The sequence below is a fragment of the Synchiropus splendidus genome, chromosome 6, assembly GCF_027744825.2.
Source record: "Synchiropus splendidus isolate RoL2022-P1 chromosome 6, RoL_Sspl_1.0, whole genome shotgun sequence".
Taxonomy (NCBI): Eukaryota; Metazoa; Chordata; class Actinopteri; order Syngnathiformes; family Callionymidae; genus Synchiropus; species Synchiropus splendidus.
This window is the reverse complement of record NC_071339.1, coordinates 3,162,639-3,180,401: the sequence shown is the minus strand read 5'-3', so window position 1 is coordinate 3,180,401 and position 17,763 is coordinate 3,162,639. Positions and strand designations below refer to the sequence as shown.

General features: G+C 40.4%; 1 protein-coding gene across 4 annotated transcripts in view; it reads right to left on the bottom strand.

Annotated features, from left to right (window-relative positions):
- Window positions 1–17,763, bottom strand: part of LOC128760059 (calmodulin-binding transcription activator 1-like) — a 47,582-nt gene that overhangs the window by 26,857 nt on the left and 2,962 nt on the right. For all 4 annotated transcript variants that reach the window (XM_053867009.1, XM_053867008.1, XM_053867011.1 and 1 more), the window contains exon 3: window positions 12,488–12,591. In XM_053867009.1, the coding sequence (XP_053722984.1) occupies window positions 12,488–12,591 (104 nt within the window). The remainder of the gene's footprint in view (window positions 1–12,487; window positions 12,592–17,763) is intronic.

Here is a 17,763-nt window from a genome sequence, read left to right as displayed (position 1 = left end):
ATATTCTAATTACATTCGTTAAGGGGAGCATTTGGGAGTTTAATGAATAAATTTGAATGATGGGCCTCTGAGGTGATCTTCAGGTTTGTCTCCTCGGCCGACTAACGTGTGTTTTGTGAAGCCGGGTTGCTGCATGCGCGCACGTCTCAGAGCATCACTCCAGATTAGGACAAATGAAATGTGCTGGCTATCACATGGAGATCTTTCTCCAGAAAAATCCATTTTGGAGTCTGTTTGCCTCGGCCCAATAAAGATTTCATGTCATTTGTTTGTTGCTTTGCAGGGAAAACTTAGGCCACCCATGTTGCAGCGATGCATATTTAACTCGTCTCCAGCCTGAAAAACAAACTGCCGAAGACAAGCAGTGACTTAGAGAAGCACAAATTGTCAAGAATATTAGGTTTGTCTCTGCTACTGACAGCGGACCTGGAGGCTACGTGCTGAGAGGAAGACAGGTGGAGTTAATACAATCGTAAGCGAAGGTAAACATTAAAGGTTATCAACTGTGTGCTGGTGACTGCCTTCCACTTTTGCGTGGTTTGATCTGGCTCCGCTTCCGATGAAGCCTAAGGGCTGTAGACCTGAGTAGACTGAAACGCGCATTGCACTCACCTTTCACGGTATTGCACAGCCTTTCAGTATGATAAACCTCTCCCGTGCATTTGCAATTGTGGGTAACACTTCAAATTTGGGTACATTTATGAAGGTTTTGTCAGTCACAATAACCTTAGACCTTATAATAATGTCTGGTGCAACACATGCAGTATGCAGTAAATGGTGGTGAAGTACATTGTTTTAAATAATAGAGATTATAATAAAGGCAATAAATCCTAATACACAAGCCTTTAGCTGCTGACATGAGCCACACCAGTAAATGTCTATGGAATCTGTTTGATACCTTCTTGTAAGACTGTGTGATCCTTTTTCGGGGGGAAATTAATTAAATGCATAATTGGGTAATTTTGTTTCTGTTAGTCATCCATTTCTCTCTGTGCTTATTGTGTTTACCCAAAGAAAAGTCAACAATTTGTAATTCATGCACTCGTTCCATCACCTAAAGCAGGTAGGGAAATCAAAGCAAACCAATGAACTGCGAAGAATCATGACACAAAACAATCATCACTTGGTAGCAAACAAGACTTGTTGAATGACCTGCTGAAGAATGAAGAAGCTAATAGTGAAGGGAGTCTATACGTTTATAGATGTAGTCACTCATAATTCCATCCTGGAGCATTTGCCATCTATACTGCTTTCAGTTTACATGTGATGAAATAAAAGGGTTCCAGTGTGTATTATGTTTCTTGCTATTCATACTGGGTAAATGGAAGTCGTGAACCTTCCTTTTATCTAGAAGCTAGCAAGAAAGCTCATTGTTCACGGGGTGGTGACTGCAGTTTTAAGGTATGCCTTGGAAGAAAATGACTGAATCGCTTGCCTTTAAAATTATGTATCGTTGCTTGATCATCAATCCAACAGCAATGATGGCAACACATACGCTTGTTCAACTTGAGTCCAGTGACAGCTTTTTCTTCCTTCATTTCCTCATCTTTGCTGTTGACTGGTGTGGAATATTAGGGTAGAAAGCAGGTGGATTATAGGAGATTGTAATAAGATGGACAAAAATATCGTAAAAAGTGGAAACAGAAATGAGGAAAATCTGACGAAACAGGTTTGAAATAATTGTCAAAACAGAACAAGTGAGAATTCAATTTCTACGTCATGAGAATGACATGGTTTATTTTCCAGGCGGAGGGCGTAGTGGCCACTGTTGACCATATGAAGTTGTAGATATAAGAAGCTGAGTGGATGCGCCACTCAACAGATTAACCAGACGCAAGGAGCACTCTCAAGGCGTATTAGAAAAAGTTTTACAGAACTGACGTTCTCTTTTTGCCACGACACTGCTTAATAACACTACGATATGCAACAAAATTATATAATTACCATTGAAAGTTTAGTTGCAAGTCAAGCCATATTGTTTTGAGAAATTCATTTCACCTAAGATTTCGATAATAAAATAATAATAAAATGACTCGACTGTCGACCTGGCTACACTAGAACTAGACTAGATCTATTGATGTGAGATGATATATAATGCACGTGTGCTGCGCTATAAATAGTGCATAACTGTGCGTGATGGTATATGTATAGAACAGAAGGGCTGCACTGGGTTTGGCCTGAGGAAGGTGAAGAGAGATGATGCACAAGCTGTAGCTCGGTGTCATCACCTCAATTTCAAGTATTGTGATTCATGAAGTGGGCGTTAAACAACGTTTGCGATCACCTATCCTTATATATAACAGAGTGAGAGATATAGCACACAAATCTCAAGATAACTGCCTTTGTTAAGCATTAACCTCACTATAGAACACCACAGCCTCAGGGCTACTTTTAGCTTACTTTAAAGTGAACCATTATATCCTCTAGTAAATGAAGGTGGTTTCAGCATAGTCAGCTGGTATTTGCTTAAATTTAATGCACAAGAGGCAACAGACATCAGTCATTGCCTGCCAGAGTAACTTTCCACCTCATATGACCTGCAATGGACTGTGACTTTCTATTTCATCTGGCTCGACAGAGCAGACAGATATTGGGCAAATACAAAAGTGATGCTGATGTTGAACATTGGCCAAAGCTAAGATTCGCTGGCTGGCAAGGTGCATATAGAAGGACACTGACGGAGTACATGCGCTGCCAACAACAGCCAATTATGCAGTGGGGCATTACGTCACTTTTTAAGGGCAGAGGAGTTTCTGTAAGCACATAATCATTTTACTCCAGAAAGCAAGCATTTACATCTGCTACAAATGTCGAATGCAGAAATCCCTAAAGTTATATAAAATGGCACACAAACTTCACCGAGTACAAGTCGGAAAGTTTGAAATAATGCAGCGACATGTTTATTATTTCCCCACCTACCACTTTATACTTCACTACCAGATTCAAAAATTAAATAAATCCGCTGTCAGTATGCAAATGCAGCATCAGTATGCCTTATGTGGATGCCTCCTTAGAGTACAAGATGATGGATGTTATATTACAGCTGAGCAAGTCTGAGACTAATGACACGGCGGCAAGACAATACACAACTTGGTCCACAGCTAATATGCTATATGCAGAGAGACAACATTGTGCATGCACACACACACCAGCCGCCCTGTTTAATCCTCCAGGAATCAGTGAAATTTGATTACCATGACTTTTACAAACACCCTTTATATGAGAGTAGACATTCCATACATCAGCAGGATCGAGAAAGAAGAGGGAGCAAGAGGAGGGCCAGACAGCAGGATGGTGAAAAATGTGGTGCAAAATAGAGCCAAGGAAATTAGAACCAAACCTGAGGAAAGAGCCGGCACCCAGGCGCACACAGGCTCACAACAGTGTTGATGGGAAAGTCAACACGAATCTCAGGGAGAAAAATTAAACGTTAACATTTTAGGGTGGTGTTTGTGGAAAATAAATAACAACTGAAGCATGAAATTAACTGTAGAAACATTATAAGTGAAGAGCTACTTTGCATCTTGTCTTCACCACAAGAAAAGCGGACGATCTCTGAAGGCACTTGCATCCTTAAAAACAACATTTTTGTCCTCCGATCCAATCTCAATTTACTCAGAAGCTAAATGTCAGCGGGCAAGACAGATTAGGTTGAACCCATGCGTCCACTCACAAAATGTTTACAGCACGGTTCATTTGGTTCAACCAGCAAAACGATATACAGTTTATGTATTTATGTTTTGTATAATTGTATGGTCATTTCTTGATGTTTCAGTTATCCTGTCAATCAAAAAGATGCTCGAAGTGCTCCACATAGATAAATGCAAAAAGCAAAGTAGAAAACTGTCACCCCCACGCGTCCTTAGTTTCTGTAGTTTCTGCACCATATAAATGTATCATTGATGTATTTGGATTCCCGATTGCATGTACTAGAGTGGGTGCTGTTTACAGGTTAGCATGAGGGGAGCACAGCACGGTATGAGATTTATTAAGATAGCACATACACCTTAAAACCCACAACACAAACTTGACTTCAGTGGTAATACTATAATAATTATAATAATAATATAATAATAACTCTTATTATACAACGAAGATTGGGTGATGATAATAACTTATATAATAATATAATAATGTTTTACCCCCGACTCCAGACTGATTCACCAGGGCAAGGGACAGGATAGCTGTCATGTTTTACAGAATGTCCACATTTTCTGGATCTGTGCTCATTCTTATCTCATGGCATTAATAACCAGATGTCAACAATCATCATCTTCAATGTAACATTTGTCACTGTGGCACGGACACTGAGGGCAGCGCCTCCGTCTGTGCCACACCCCCCTAAATGTTGTGTCAATGTATGAATGAGGTGATGCGCTGACAACTGGATGGAAATGTTTCTTGTGCAAGGCCCTAAATTGCATGTAAATGCAAGTGTAAAAGTTGCTGCAGTTTTAGACTCTTTTTCAATCCAATACAAAGATGTCTGCCTGCTGAAATTGTATAGTTATATAATATATTTGTTGAGAAATAATTGCCTTGACAATGCAATTAAGCCTCCTTAATAACTGGTATGCTTTAATCAGCAATGAGAGAAGACACTGGCGCTGAGCCAAACGTTCCCCAAAACTTGTCATGATGCACATTGTTTGCTTAAAATTTCAATTCATTGTAAGTGAATTAAAGATCTATCTATCTTATCTATCTATCTATCTATCTGTCTGTCTGTCTGTCTGTCTGTCTGTCTGTCTGTCTGTCTGTCTGTCTGTCTGTCTATCTATCTATCTACCTGCCTGTCTGGTGATAGATAGACAGATAGATAGATAGATAGACAGATAGATAGATAGATAGGTAGATAGATAGATAGACAGATAGATAGATAGACAGAGAGATAGACAGACAGACAGACAGACAGACAGATAGATAGATAGATAGATAGATAGATAGGTAGATAGACAGATAGATAGATAGATAGATGGATGGATGGATAGATGGACAGATGGATAGATAGATAGATAGATAGATAGATAGATAGATAGATAGATAGATAGATAGATAGATGCGTAACTCATACTTTTCATATGGATGTGTACAAAAATAAGTCCAAAATATTTGTGAATCAGGAGGTTGCTGCGGCGTAAGCAGTCCTGGATCATACGCTTGTACGAGAAGAATTTAGGCTTATTTTGTTTTTATGTCAAGGATTGTAGGACTGGTGTGGCCAATTTGCATAACACACAATGTGGGGAAAAAAGCTGACAGAACTACCTTCACAAAAACACGATCTGATAATATAAAATGTGCACTGACTGTGAAAATTCTGATCTAGGCATTTTTCTTACAAGTATTGCGCCGCAACTATTATTAAATCTGAAAAATGGACACTTAGAGAAGCCAAAGCAATAAGTGTATCATTCCAATGGCTGATCTGTCTGCAATGAATTCAATCATAGCCACAGCCTAAACATTACTGAGGATGTTATGAGCAGCCACTTTAATATATAACATTTATTGTTTCAAATTGTGCATTTTTGGTCCCTATGACATCATACTTGGAGCAACTTAAATGGGAGAGACGCATACAGACTCAGTGGCACTGCCAAACAAGCTGAGGCACCCACACCATTACAGCCACACATGGCCACTTTTTCATATATTTCAATGTCTCTGGTTAACAATATTTCACGTCAAATTGTAGTCTGTATGATAAATAGTGGGCCTGTGCAACAAGGAGGAAATAGAGAAGCATAAAAATGTGGAACTTCCAGACAAGAGAAGAAGAGACGAGCGAGAGAGAGAGATTCCCAGACAAGACTTGTAAAATCTGGTTAACTCAACCCCCAGAGAACCTGATGGAGCTAAAATAGCAGCGAGACAGAGAGTCAGAGAAACAAAGTGAATCCCCTCGACTGGCTACACAGCATGCCATATTTGTGGAGGCAAAGCTTGTGGTTTAATTGTGTTTATATAAAGGGTTAGACAATTAGGAATAGAAGGCCTCTAATGAATTATTTGTGTTGACGCTGGGTTTGTCAGCAGGACAATACAGACGTCTGGTGTGGAGTTTGACAGAGAATTGAATCTACCACAGACACAAAGTGACATTGGGTGTTAATTGGTCTATCTGTGGCCGGGAGAGAGATGGGAAGACAGACAAAGTAGGAGCGAAGGGGAGCAGTATGGAGACAAGGAGCCTGCAGGACTAATTAGTGATTAGATCTTGGCACTCTCCAAACATAAAATATTTCTCAACCCAGAAGACAGAGCAATGATTAAAAATAAAGGAGGAGGAATCAAACACAAGGCGCTGTGAAGCGCCATGCGTGTGTGTGCGTGTGTGTGTGTGTGTGAGAGAGAGTGCATGTGTGTGTTATGCTCTCTCATTAAGCCGGGTTTTACTCTGGTAAACAGAGCACTTACCAAGTAGGGAGTTTTTGACCAAAAGGTCGGCTACGGACACTCTCAACAAAGAGTAGACAAAACCATAGGTTAAAATAAAGAGATAAATAAACATTACCCCTCATTGTTCCAGGGGCAGGCTGGTTAAAGGCAGTCAAATTAAAGCCTCTGAACTGTTGGACCAAAGGGAATTTTGTCACATGCAATATGGAGTGGAAGTCATTTGTCTTTTTAAACATACAGTTATCTAACCAGGGAATGAAGAGCATTTAGTTAAAAATATTATGAGACGTTCTCTGATGGGGTTATGGTCCGTTTTGAGAGGGTTTTTATTTTGTTGTATTTCCTGTTTGTTTTCCTTCATTTGTTTATTTCTACCAGCATGTTGTGTTCCACTAAGGTTTCTGTTCTCCTTTATCCATGTTCTTACTCACTTCCGGTTGTTTATTGCAGGTTTTTCACCTCGGTTGTTCATTTGTTTTCTCTCCCGGTTCGGTGACGGCATTGGCGCCTCCTTCTCGTCTGCCTTTGTTTTAATGTCTGTATTATTGTTCATAAATATTTACATTTGTAATCTCACTTCCAGGTTTGGCGGCACATGGACTTCCATGAAGTACTAGAGTAATTCTCAATATTAGTCCTGGATTATAGGTCTTAAAGTGGATCTTTTATTTTTGTACAGATGTCTATTTAGCCATTTATTTTAAGCCTGTCTGAATTTGAGTTTGCCTGATAATCAGTTTCAAGACATAATAAAATCAGAATTGAGATTTGTAAATTGGTTTTCATTCTTTATTTGCATAGCAAAACAAAAACAAGGTAAAATAGTTTTCGATCAAATTCTGTGTCTTTGCTTGGTGATTTAAATTTGTATGATCCTATGTTTCATTTTGTGAGTATTTGATATCGTGGTCTTATCGTTTTGTGAGGTTACTATTTCATTACAACCCTGTGTACTACAGAAAAACTATTCCAACAACATGCAACACCTTTATCAGTCACTGAATGAACATGGTCTATTTTTTATATTCACATGATGCATTTAGGAGATCCTTGGAATGTGGTATATTTTTATTAGGCTGCAAAAAATGTGCAATGTGCAAAGAAGATTTGATATTAAAATTAACTTCTCAATGTCATTTTAGGATCCAGGACAGAATAGTATTGTTTCCACAGTGTCTCATACTTGACAATTAACCTATTCTCCTGCTTCACCTATGAGGAGAAAATGGTAATGCCTTTGCAAAGACAAGAGGAATACAAATCATGCATATTTCATTTGATGTGTCTATCTAATGGCTCGCAAACAATAGTAATGACATGAATAATAAATTAAACATGCACACAAATTCCTAGACAGACGTGGGCATAGAGAGTATTCTTTGAACACGAAAATGGGAGCTTTCTCGTGGGGTGTGATCCAGATGAACAGCTGGACCTGCGTAGGTTCGTGACACATAGATCCTCTTGGTTTTATATGCTTTCCTGTGTTTGGTACTGGAATTACACAATGTCATAGCTCTCTTATCGGGGTAGAACAAAATAATGAATGGTGTTTGTGTCACGCAAGCAACATCAATCAAACCATTAGCACTCATGCACTTGCAATATGTCGCCATGGCAACAACTTTTCATGATGCACACACACGTGCAGCTGCCAGAACAACGGTCTGAAATGTATGGAGTCTTATCAGATATTCATTTAAGCAATCCTGTTAGTGCCATACAGCCGCAGCGCCGTGGATAAACTGTTAATTCACAGCCTTCATACCACCCAGCTGCCAGACTCGAAATATCATGAAAGCCGGTCAAAAATGAAACACTGAATGTTTTTTTCAATTAATACATATAAATGTTGGCTTCTTTCCACTGGTTTTTCACTGGTGCGACATGAGCAGCAGACGCACATGTTTGTTGGCACACAGACGGGTGTCGTCTGTGTGATGTTCTGTACCACTAGTTTGACAGTTGCATCATTTGATTCATAGTGGGGGGCCGCTCTGAAGCAGAGCCTTCAAAATGCACATTAGATCACTCAGTGGCAGACACTCTCACATCATTCATCGGCGCGTGTTTGGATTAAGGCCTTCATAAGGATGTGTCTGTATTCAAATCAGTCTTGCTTCCTGATATAACATGGCCACATCGGAGTGATTACGTTTCATTTTAGTTTGAATGCCCACCATAAAAAAAACTCTCAGGTTGGCTTCGTCAGAGTTTTTAAAAGTTCCTTGCACTGGTTCTTCACAGAATCTGCTGAAACCCAACAACAAGTTATTCCCAGTGGGTGTATAAAAACAGAATCCACCATCATCTTTCCACCTGAGTGTGGCGTGTTATCTAAAACGAGTCTATAGTCTATTACCATGGACAGATACACACACACCCCCAATCTATTATTGAACAAAAGGCTCACGCCTCTGCTCAGCCCTTCGGGGAGGAATCCATCCCTCCATCCCAGAATAATTTCACACATCAGTAGATACACAAAAGAAAGAGAGAGAGAGGAGGACAGGGAGATGAAGAGAGGGATGAGAAAGAGGAGATAGACAGAGGGAGAGGAGAGTAAAGAAGAGTGAAAATGTATGGGGTTACAGCTCAGTGCTGGTGGGAGGCCAAGGTGTCGGGAGGAATCATGCGTGACAAAACAGAGATCAGAGGATCATATACAAGCGTGCGCACGCATAGGAACAGACTAAGGCTCCCAGCTACTAGCACACATAGACTGAATTATACACATTGAAAAAAGTGAGAATAAGAAGATGTGGACGAGCAGGAATGAGAGGCCTAGACGTAATCATACGTTACTCACACCATTATATACAATAATATGGAAATAATAACTAATATAAAACATGAGTTGTGGTCTGACAAGAAGAGCTCCTTACATACTATAGAAGGTGAGTTACGCTTTGCCTAAAGGTCTCATCTATAATGCGTTATTACTACATTTATTAGACATCACAGTGCATTTAAAAGGCTTCATAGAAGATGTTATGAATGTCCATAAGCATGTAAGACAACTCATAACAAGGTGTTTTATGCATGACAAGGTGCAAAATCTGAAGAAATTATTTTATATTATTTCTAATAACAGTATACTGTGTGGTTAGGTTAAAGGTTAGGGTTAAGAGCTCGTGCGTGTTTATTAACTTATTATGTACAATAATGTACAAATAATGTACAAATAATGCATTATAGCTGAGACTGAAATAATAATAATAAATTGAATGGGAAACAAACACATGAACGCAAACTTAAGTAATAGATTGAAGATGACACATAAATCATACTAAAATACTGACATCAAAAAATGGTGTTATGTTAGAACTAGGGGTGAGACTCAATTAAAATTTCCGAAATTTCCGACACTAAAACTAAACCAGTAACAATGATCACAAGAAGATGATGTTGATGAGCCGCAGGAACGATAATCATACTTCAATATAAACAGCAAATATGATAGGCAGTCTCAGATGGCGACCACCTTCACCGCCTGAATCAAAAGTGAACATCTCAGACCCTCCTCCGTGCCAACAGCCGTTAAACTTTATGGATACAATAGAATATGGGACCTTTACTGTATCATTTCACACTTCGCTGGCAACATATGGAACATATAGCTTTAATCTGTAAATGTAAGAATCCTTTCAGCTGCTGAAGTGAACAGCCATGGCTTAAATGGGCCAGATAGATATGTACAGTCTAACCTGTTTTGTGACTAGTCTTTGGATTTTCGTTACCTTTTTTCTTGCATCCAATGGTGCCACTGCTCATCGATTAGTTTTTCATATGATAGTTAAGAATGCTTCTAATTTAACTGTTAATGATGATGAAATAAAATACATCTTCTAAGTACTAAATTAGCTACAGAGTACAGCTCTTAAGGGCGTTGATTCACCATCATCGCCACTCTAATTCGTATGTTCCTCAGTTTATTTTGTTATTGGTTTGTTACTTCATTATTAAAAGTCCTCATATTTTTTATTAGATCTTTATTATTACAACAAAAAGGTAGTAAACATGATCAAGCGAGTTTTAAAAATGAATGACTGTTTCACAAACCTTGTAGCACATACATTACACACATAGAATTTCAATTGTGAAAAGCTTCTTAGCAGCACAGATATTTGAAAATAACATCGTGCAAGCAGCAACGACGTACAAACAACTGTTCCTTTCTAGATTTGCGAAGCAGTAAAATGCAGCACCAAGAATATGAATTAGAGCATACCACCACATTACCCCAGTGAATTAGTTTCAATGAAAGACTGCTGATGACTTTGTAAATACTTTAAAAGAGAGCTGAATATAGATTGCTTAACACACATATAAAGCTAACACATATGCACCCTTCAGAGAACCAGGAGAAGACGACACAATGGTGTGTTTAAGTATGCAGGAAACTTTATGCCTGGTTGGAAAGGGAGCTTTGAAGAAATTCACAGAGGGACACCCAACCTCCCTCTGAACTGAGCCTGTGCCTCCTCATCACAGAGCGAAAGAAGAGGGTGATAAAAGATAAAGATAGTCAGAGACAGAAGGAGAAAGGGCACGAAATGGGGCAGCTTCAAGGTGCTTTGGTCTAATCCCTGGGCCTTGTACACAATTGGTGAGGATCAGAAGTGGAAGACCCTATATAGGTCACTCACACACACACACACACACACACACACACACACACACACACACGAAAACACACTACCTATTCATGTGAGCGGCGTGTTTAACTCAAAGTATGACCTTCATTGAGATGGATCGCATGAAAAATGTAATGACTTTCTAGAGAGAAAAACCACAGGCCAATTGCATAATAATGCCGTACTTGGTAATCAATAACACAAACACACAAGCACACATCTATAATGGAGTGCTCAGCCTGCACATGGAGAAAATGTCTCAGCAGAGGCCAACCACATCACAATGGATGGAGCAAGCCACCAGTGGAGAGCTGAGCAATGCATAAACAAGGAGCTATTGACGATAAATGTCTGCATCCATTTCTACTCATCAAACACTTCCCTAAGCCAAAAGCTCCATCTATAAAAACATGAAAACCTGCAAAGCTTTTCACACCTTAAATGTCTGCCGTGGTTTGTCCATTAACTCAAGTATAAATCTGTCACAGCTTTCCACACTGCTGCATTTAACTAGCAGACTTTCGTTATTGGAGGATCTTCTGAAAACTGATGTTTGCAGTGAGAAATATTTTTGTTTTCTCCACAACTACTCTACTCTACTCACCCAAGCAGTGACAAATATAGATGGGAGACAAAAAAGGGACTCCTTTTGTTTTACGTTCTTGTAGTCACTTGTTTTTCTGGTCCCCTAATACAGACTTCAGACCTCCCCGTCAATACATTACACAATCTCAATGGAGCTTAGGCCTTTTTGCCCTGGATTATGTCTAAAGATAGAGGCCGCTCAGTCAACTATGAAAATATTGAAAATATATCAAGATCAATAGATGGGTGAAGTGGTGAAAACACCAAGTCATTTGTGGCAGCAGAAGCAATTTCCCTTTCTTTTTAATTATCAAAACCACAGGCTACATGGTTTGCCGCTTCTTTTTTACTTGCTGTTTTGACTTATGGAAGTCCAAATCAAGTAAACATTAGTGCAAAGACACGCAGATAAAGGGCGTTTGGAAAAGAAGTGACTGGAAAAGAATGTCACATCTTTTTATAGTTGCATAGCAAGGTTAGTTTTAGGTTATTTATATCTTATTGGCCATGGTTAAGTAGACCAAGTAACTGGCAGCAGCAGAGACATTCAATCTACAGCATCATTTCAAGCTGTGGATCGCTTCGTACCCTGGGGCCCCTGTTTCCTACGCTGAGTATGTCTGGATTACAAAGTGAAATAGACGACAACATTGCAAATAGAATGTACACTTTTTGTTTTTAGAGTTTTACTTTCCTTGTGTCACTGATTTAGAATCCAATAATAAAAAAAAGCTGCCCTCGTGTTTGTTTACCTCCTCCTCAGCTCTCAATGTGACATTAGCTGAAGATGAGTCACCAGCAGAAAACACTGAGTTCATCTCACTGTCACGCATTTTCCCATCTCGAGTGTGTTTCATTCTCACCTCGTTGGTGTTCCAGCGATGGCGTTCCTTGGGCAGAGAAGAGCATTTGGGGAGACACTCTAGTAACTTCTTAGGAAGGTAGATTTTCAACTGGCCCGGCTCATCTGTGGCAGGGGGGGAACGAGAAAGGAAGATAAATGATGAGACAAGCGGGAAAGTTAATATTATTTATTTGTTTTTTGACATGCAGATGGCGCAAAAATGAAGAAGAATTTTTTATGCGTAGATATTTCAGCAAGCATTTGGTCACGACAAAACACACTCCACGATAGTAGTCCCATGATTCTACTTTGTTTATAGCCCATAACTAATAATAGCAACAGTTGAGTTGAATAATGTATGTCCAGAAGAGCAAGAATTGCATGTCACGGTGCATGGGACACCTGAGCCCACAGCCCCACATCTAGACAGAGTTGGACCCAGTCCATTAACTTACTTTATAAGTGCATTTGGTGTTGGCAATGATCAATCACATGGGCATCTATTATCCCCTTTAAAAGCAACACACTCCCCACAGTCTTGCAGAGAGTTTGGTAATGGAGCTCAGATGAGGGGAAACATTTTCTTTGGGGAGTTTGTGGAGCATGTCTGCAAAAGCCCCGATACCAGTCAAATTGTGTTTTAACACGAGATGATTACATAAAGGAACAATAAACAAGGCACCACTCCACTTGCAGCACTTGGATTATCCGGTATTTCTGTTGCAAAATCTCCTTTCTCTCTCTCTTTTTTACTATTCCAGGATCCAATTAGTACACAAACCTTATCTTATATAATATTTTATTTAGCCCTGTGACCAGGTATTCCCAGTGCATCGATAGTAACTCCATCCTTCCACTTAATGTTTCCACGTGCTGATCAATAAATGTCATTTTCCAGCTGTAAATGAAAAGGGCTCCAACTGCAATTTGTATTCATTGCAGAAACATTGTAGAAACACCGTTGCTCTACAGCTGTGTAGGGACTGCTTTAAAGGTTACACTAGCTGGCGGCACCTGATATCAGGGTTAACTAAGTAGTAGCAAACAGACCAGCACTGTCGTCCAATGAGCCCTCGAAGACACATTCTGCCACATAACAATCAGCACAAGAGCAGAGGTTTATTTTGATCCCACATACACCAAATGACTCACTTGCGTGCTAAATCTACCGCTAAAAATAGTTTTAAGTACAATGTAATGGTGTCAGAACATCTGCTGCTTACAGACATGGTTTGTGTCTATAACTTCATTAGTGAAAAAGGTCTGAAGCCTCGAGCAGTTCAGACCTGATGTAAGCCAATCGCAGCATTGTTCAAGTTCTGTCTGCCTTCTGTTGAAAAGAATCTGTGGAGTTCAAGCTTATTTTGCAGTCTGCCATTTAAAAGAAGTTCTTTGCTTGCAGAACATTACCTTTTTAAAGTCTTTGATTGTTAGATATCGCAGGATGGGAAATGGCAGACAGCTGATTAGAGCCGTTCATTCACTTGTGGTCCTGCTCCAAATGAAGTTGCCATAATGGCTGATTAGGAGAAAATACACATTAAAGGACTCTCCATTCTGTGTCTCGTCTTTACGTCACTATCCAGGGACCACAGGGCATACAGGTTATGGAAGGAACAAGAGATTTTTAAATGCTCTCACTCTGAAAGGCAGCCTTGTATAGACAAAGAAACAAGCTCTATATGCATTTCATGCACTGGACTTAAACACACACCGGACATGGCTGCGGGCGCACTCCTGCTACAGAGGTCACTTGCCCTGATGGCTCTTTTCCAATGTTTAAAGTATCGTATGAGTATGCCACGCACTTTCCAACCTTTATCATTTTTAAGAAATAGGTATGAGACCTGGGGTTAGTTGGAAAGATAGCAAATCCACTCTGACTCAGAAACTTCGCAGTTCTCTCACTGAGAATAGGATGAAATGGTCAGGTAATTGATTTTGAAGCTGCTTATGTATTCCCCACCGCCGCAACCCAACAGCTGATAGGCTGTTGAAGATAATCATACTTCAACCAACTCCAACCAGTAAGCTGCTCGGAAGTCAAAGAGAGCAGGCACTCAAAGGTTATTGATAAGCGTTTGAGTGGAGGGGGTCCATTTATGACTCCCCTGGGGAGGCAGAAATTATCGCTAACCTGCGGGCACGCAGAATACCAGGAGAAAAAAAGAAGCAAGGGGTGTGGGGTCATAGCAGGAGACCGAGTGAGACAGTCAATGAGGAAAAAAAGAAATTAATCAGGTGACAGCAAAGATGTGCAAAGTGAAAATGACAAGACAAAGTACTGAGGTAAGGGCAGCCAGCCCTCGGTAGGTGTCTGAGTGTGTCTGTGTTTGTGTCAATGTGTGTCCAGGCACGTATGCTCCCCCTAATCAATTATGCATTTATTAATAGAAGGCCTGAGAAGACAGAATTTCAAACAGCTGAACGGTGCTGCAGCTTAGTTGAACAGCTGAATGGCGCAGCTTAGTTAAAGCCTAATTTCTTTTTTAGCACAACCCCTGCCTCTGCTATGAATGCCAATCGGCGTCTAAACCCCACCTCTGCTGGCTGAAGCCCCCTCCTGCAGCTGTTCTGAAGAATTCTCATCACAGCCTCCCCTTTGAAATGTACCACAACCACCACATCAAACAGCGCCGGCGCACATGCGCAAGTGCACTCACAAATCATGCATGCACACTTTGACATGCAAACAGGAACACGCCCTGTCGCTGATCAAAGAACACGCACCACCGTATTTGTCCCAGTGTGACTTTTTTCCACCAGTGACCTTGGGCCACAAATCCCTTTGAAACGCACCTCCGTGGTGGAGGCCATCCCAAACTCTGAATGCTGATATCTTTATACCCAGAAGAGTTGTGTCTTGTAATTCTAACAACTAGAAAATGCATCGCTGTTTAAAAAACATTCAACCAGAGTTCTGTCGCAATTACCTCCCATCTGTTCAAAATGACTCTCTGGGGAGCAGTAGAATGGCAGGACATTCAAGAAAAGTGTAAAGTCTCTAAAGTCTCCTTCTGTCCATCCAGCAAAAAGAGCATCCGAAGACATCAGGAAAAATGATCTATGAAAGGAGAGTCACACAATTCCCACTGACAGCTTGCTTTTTTTGCTTGCATTAAATCATGATCATCAATGTACAGAAACTGTGATAAATGCTGTTGGTTTAATATGAGATAACAACTCAAGACATGAGGAAAAATGTGGTTGGTAGTGGTCAGTAGTCGAGCTGTAAAAAAAAAACATTCCTGATGCAATGAGACGTGCACAAATAGCCCCCTAGTGGTGCTCCAGCGCCAGCCCTTTTCTCTTGTTTTCCCTGTGTCAGAGACGAGTCCCATCTTTAACCGATTTTGGTGAATTATTAATATTTTGCGATATCTGGCCTTTCTTCTGACTTGAGCATCAGTGTTCAATGTTAATTGTGGGTTGTTGAGGGTGTGTAGTGGGTGTGTGGGCTCCGTTATTGAGCCGTGTAAAACAGATTGACATAAATAGTTGTTGCCATGTTTTGCCGTGTAGGGTAAGGGGTGTAAGACAACCACTGGTAGTCAACTCAAGTACTGTTGTGGTCGCCGTAATGGCTGGTCAGTTTAATTTAATAATAAGCAGACACACTTCCGCCATAATACACTGCAACAAATGAAGCAAATCCTAGGCATCAGTCCCTTAACCAGACCGACAATGCTTTAAGAGCCAAAGGTTTTAGAGAAAATTTCTGTTCATGCAAGGTTAGTTTCTTATTAGACATGACATTTGTGATGTAGAGGAAATGGGAGTTTGTGTGTTATGGCAGTGGTGGAAGGAATCAATGTGTATGATTTTTGGTTATGTCTTCATGGAGACATGTGAGGATCATGGTTGACAAATTTGGAGACTCAAAGGATGCCTGACTTTTTTGAGATTAGACAATCTTGGCATCAGGAGTTGATATACATACATTGTATTGTTCTGAACAAAAAGAGCTGAGCTCTGGATATGTTCACCATTTGCTATTAAACAGATAATATAAACAGATAGAGCGATGAGGTCAGTTATCTATCGGTTTCGCCCAACGGCGCTGGCGCCTCATTGCATTGAAAGAGTTAGCCAAAGGGGTTCTGGACTCTGGTAAGGATGTTACCTTCCTTTGGTGGTGCATAATGTATGTCTCGCTCATAAAGCAGCATGGAAGTCTCAGAGCTGGACATAATGAGGAAAACGAAAGTATGTGATTTCTTACAAGCAGGCAACAAATTACCCATTAAATATATGATTGGCTGTACTTCTTCATGTAGGGCCTTGTAAAAAAAATGTTTCATTTGCTTTATGTCTCTACACCTCCAGAACTGGCTACTCATGGATCATTCATTCACTTGCTAATCTACTGAATAATGGCTCTAAAGAGAGACTGGAATACTAATGCAAAAACTGATGGCTCATTAATTCATATCAAGGTGTGCCAGCTAAAAAGTAAAAGCATTCATCTCAAAGTGAAGCATTGCTTTAGTAACCCATCAAATACCATCATTTGGAACAGGAATTACACAGAAGAGGGCCTAAGATACATGAGTGTTTTACCTCATAAAACTGTCATCTCCATATTTAACACAGAAACAAGCCAATACCCTTGTGAGATAGCTGTCAGTTAATTATAAAGCTCCTCTCGGTAAAGAGAGAGAACATGCAAACGCAACTCTTAACTCTGCCCCCACCGATATTAGGAGGCGTCAGGGGAAATTTTCACATTTTTCCCCCATTTTTCGGGATGAAATTAATGTGACAGAGAATAGGGTCCATTGCGCGGCAGCTAGATAGAGAGATGGAAGGGAGTGAAGGAGGCAAGGGGGGGGGGGACGGGGGAGCATTGCATGAGTGTGGAAAGAGTGAGGGAGTGACGGAAGAAAGAGAGAGAGAGAGAGAGATCGGGGGCGGAGGGACAGAGAGATGGGCATGCATGCTAATTTTATCATTCTGCTGATAAACTTTTCCTCCAGTAATCCTCCAGCTGGGAGGAGAGCACAGATAGGAGTCATGGATAGGCCCTGGATGTCTCAGCCCATATTAAACAGCCATCCCAAACAGAACTTTCTGTTCTCGTCTTCTATGGAGATTTACATGCTTTTCTTGTTCTTACTCATCTGACTGGGCTCAGAGGCTTTGGAGGCAGGTATAATGAGACTCCGGCATCTTTGGAGTGTGTGAGTGCGTGCTCTTCGTCCCCTTTTAAAAACTCAGTGCTCCTCTTAACATCCGTCTATGTTTCCTCAATTTGTCTCATTAACATACAAACACACCGTGACACACACACATTCA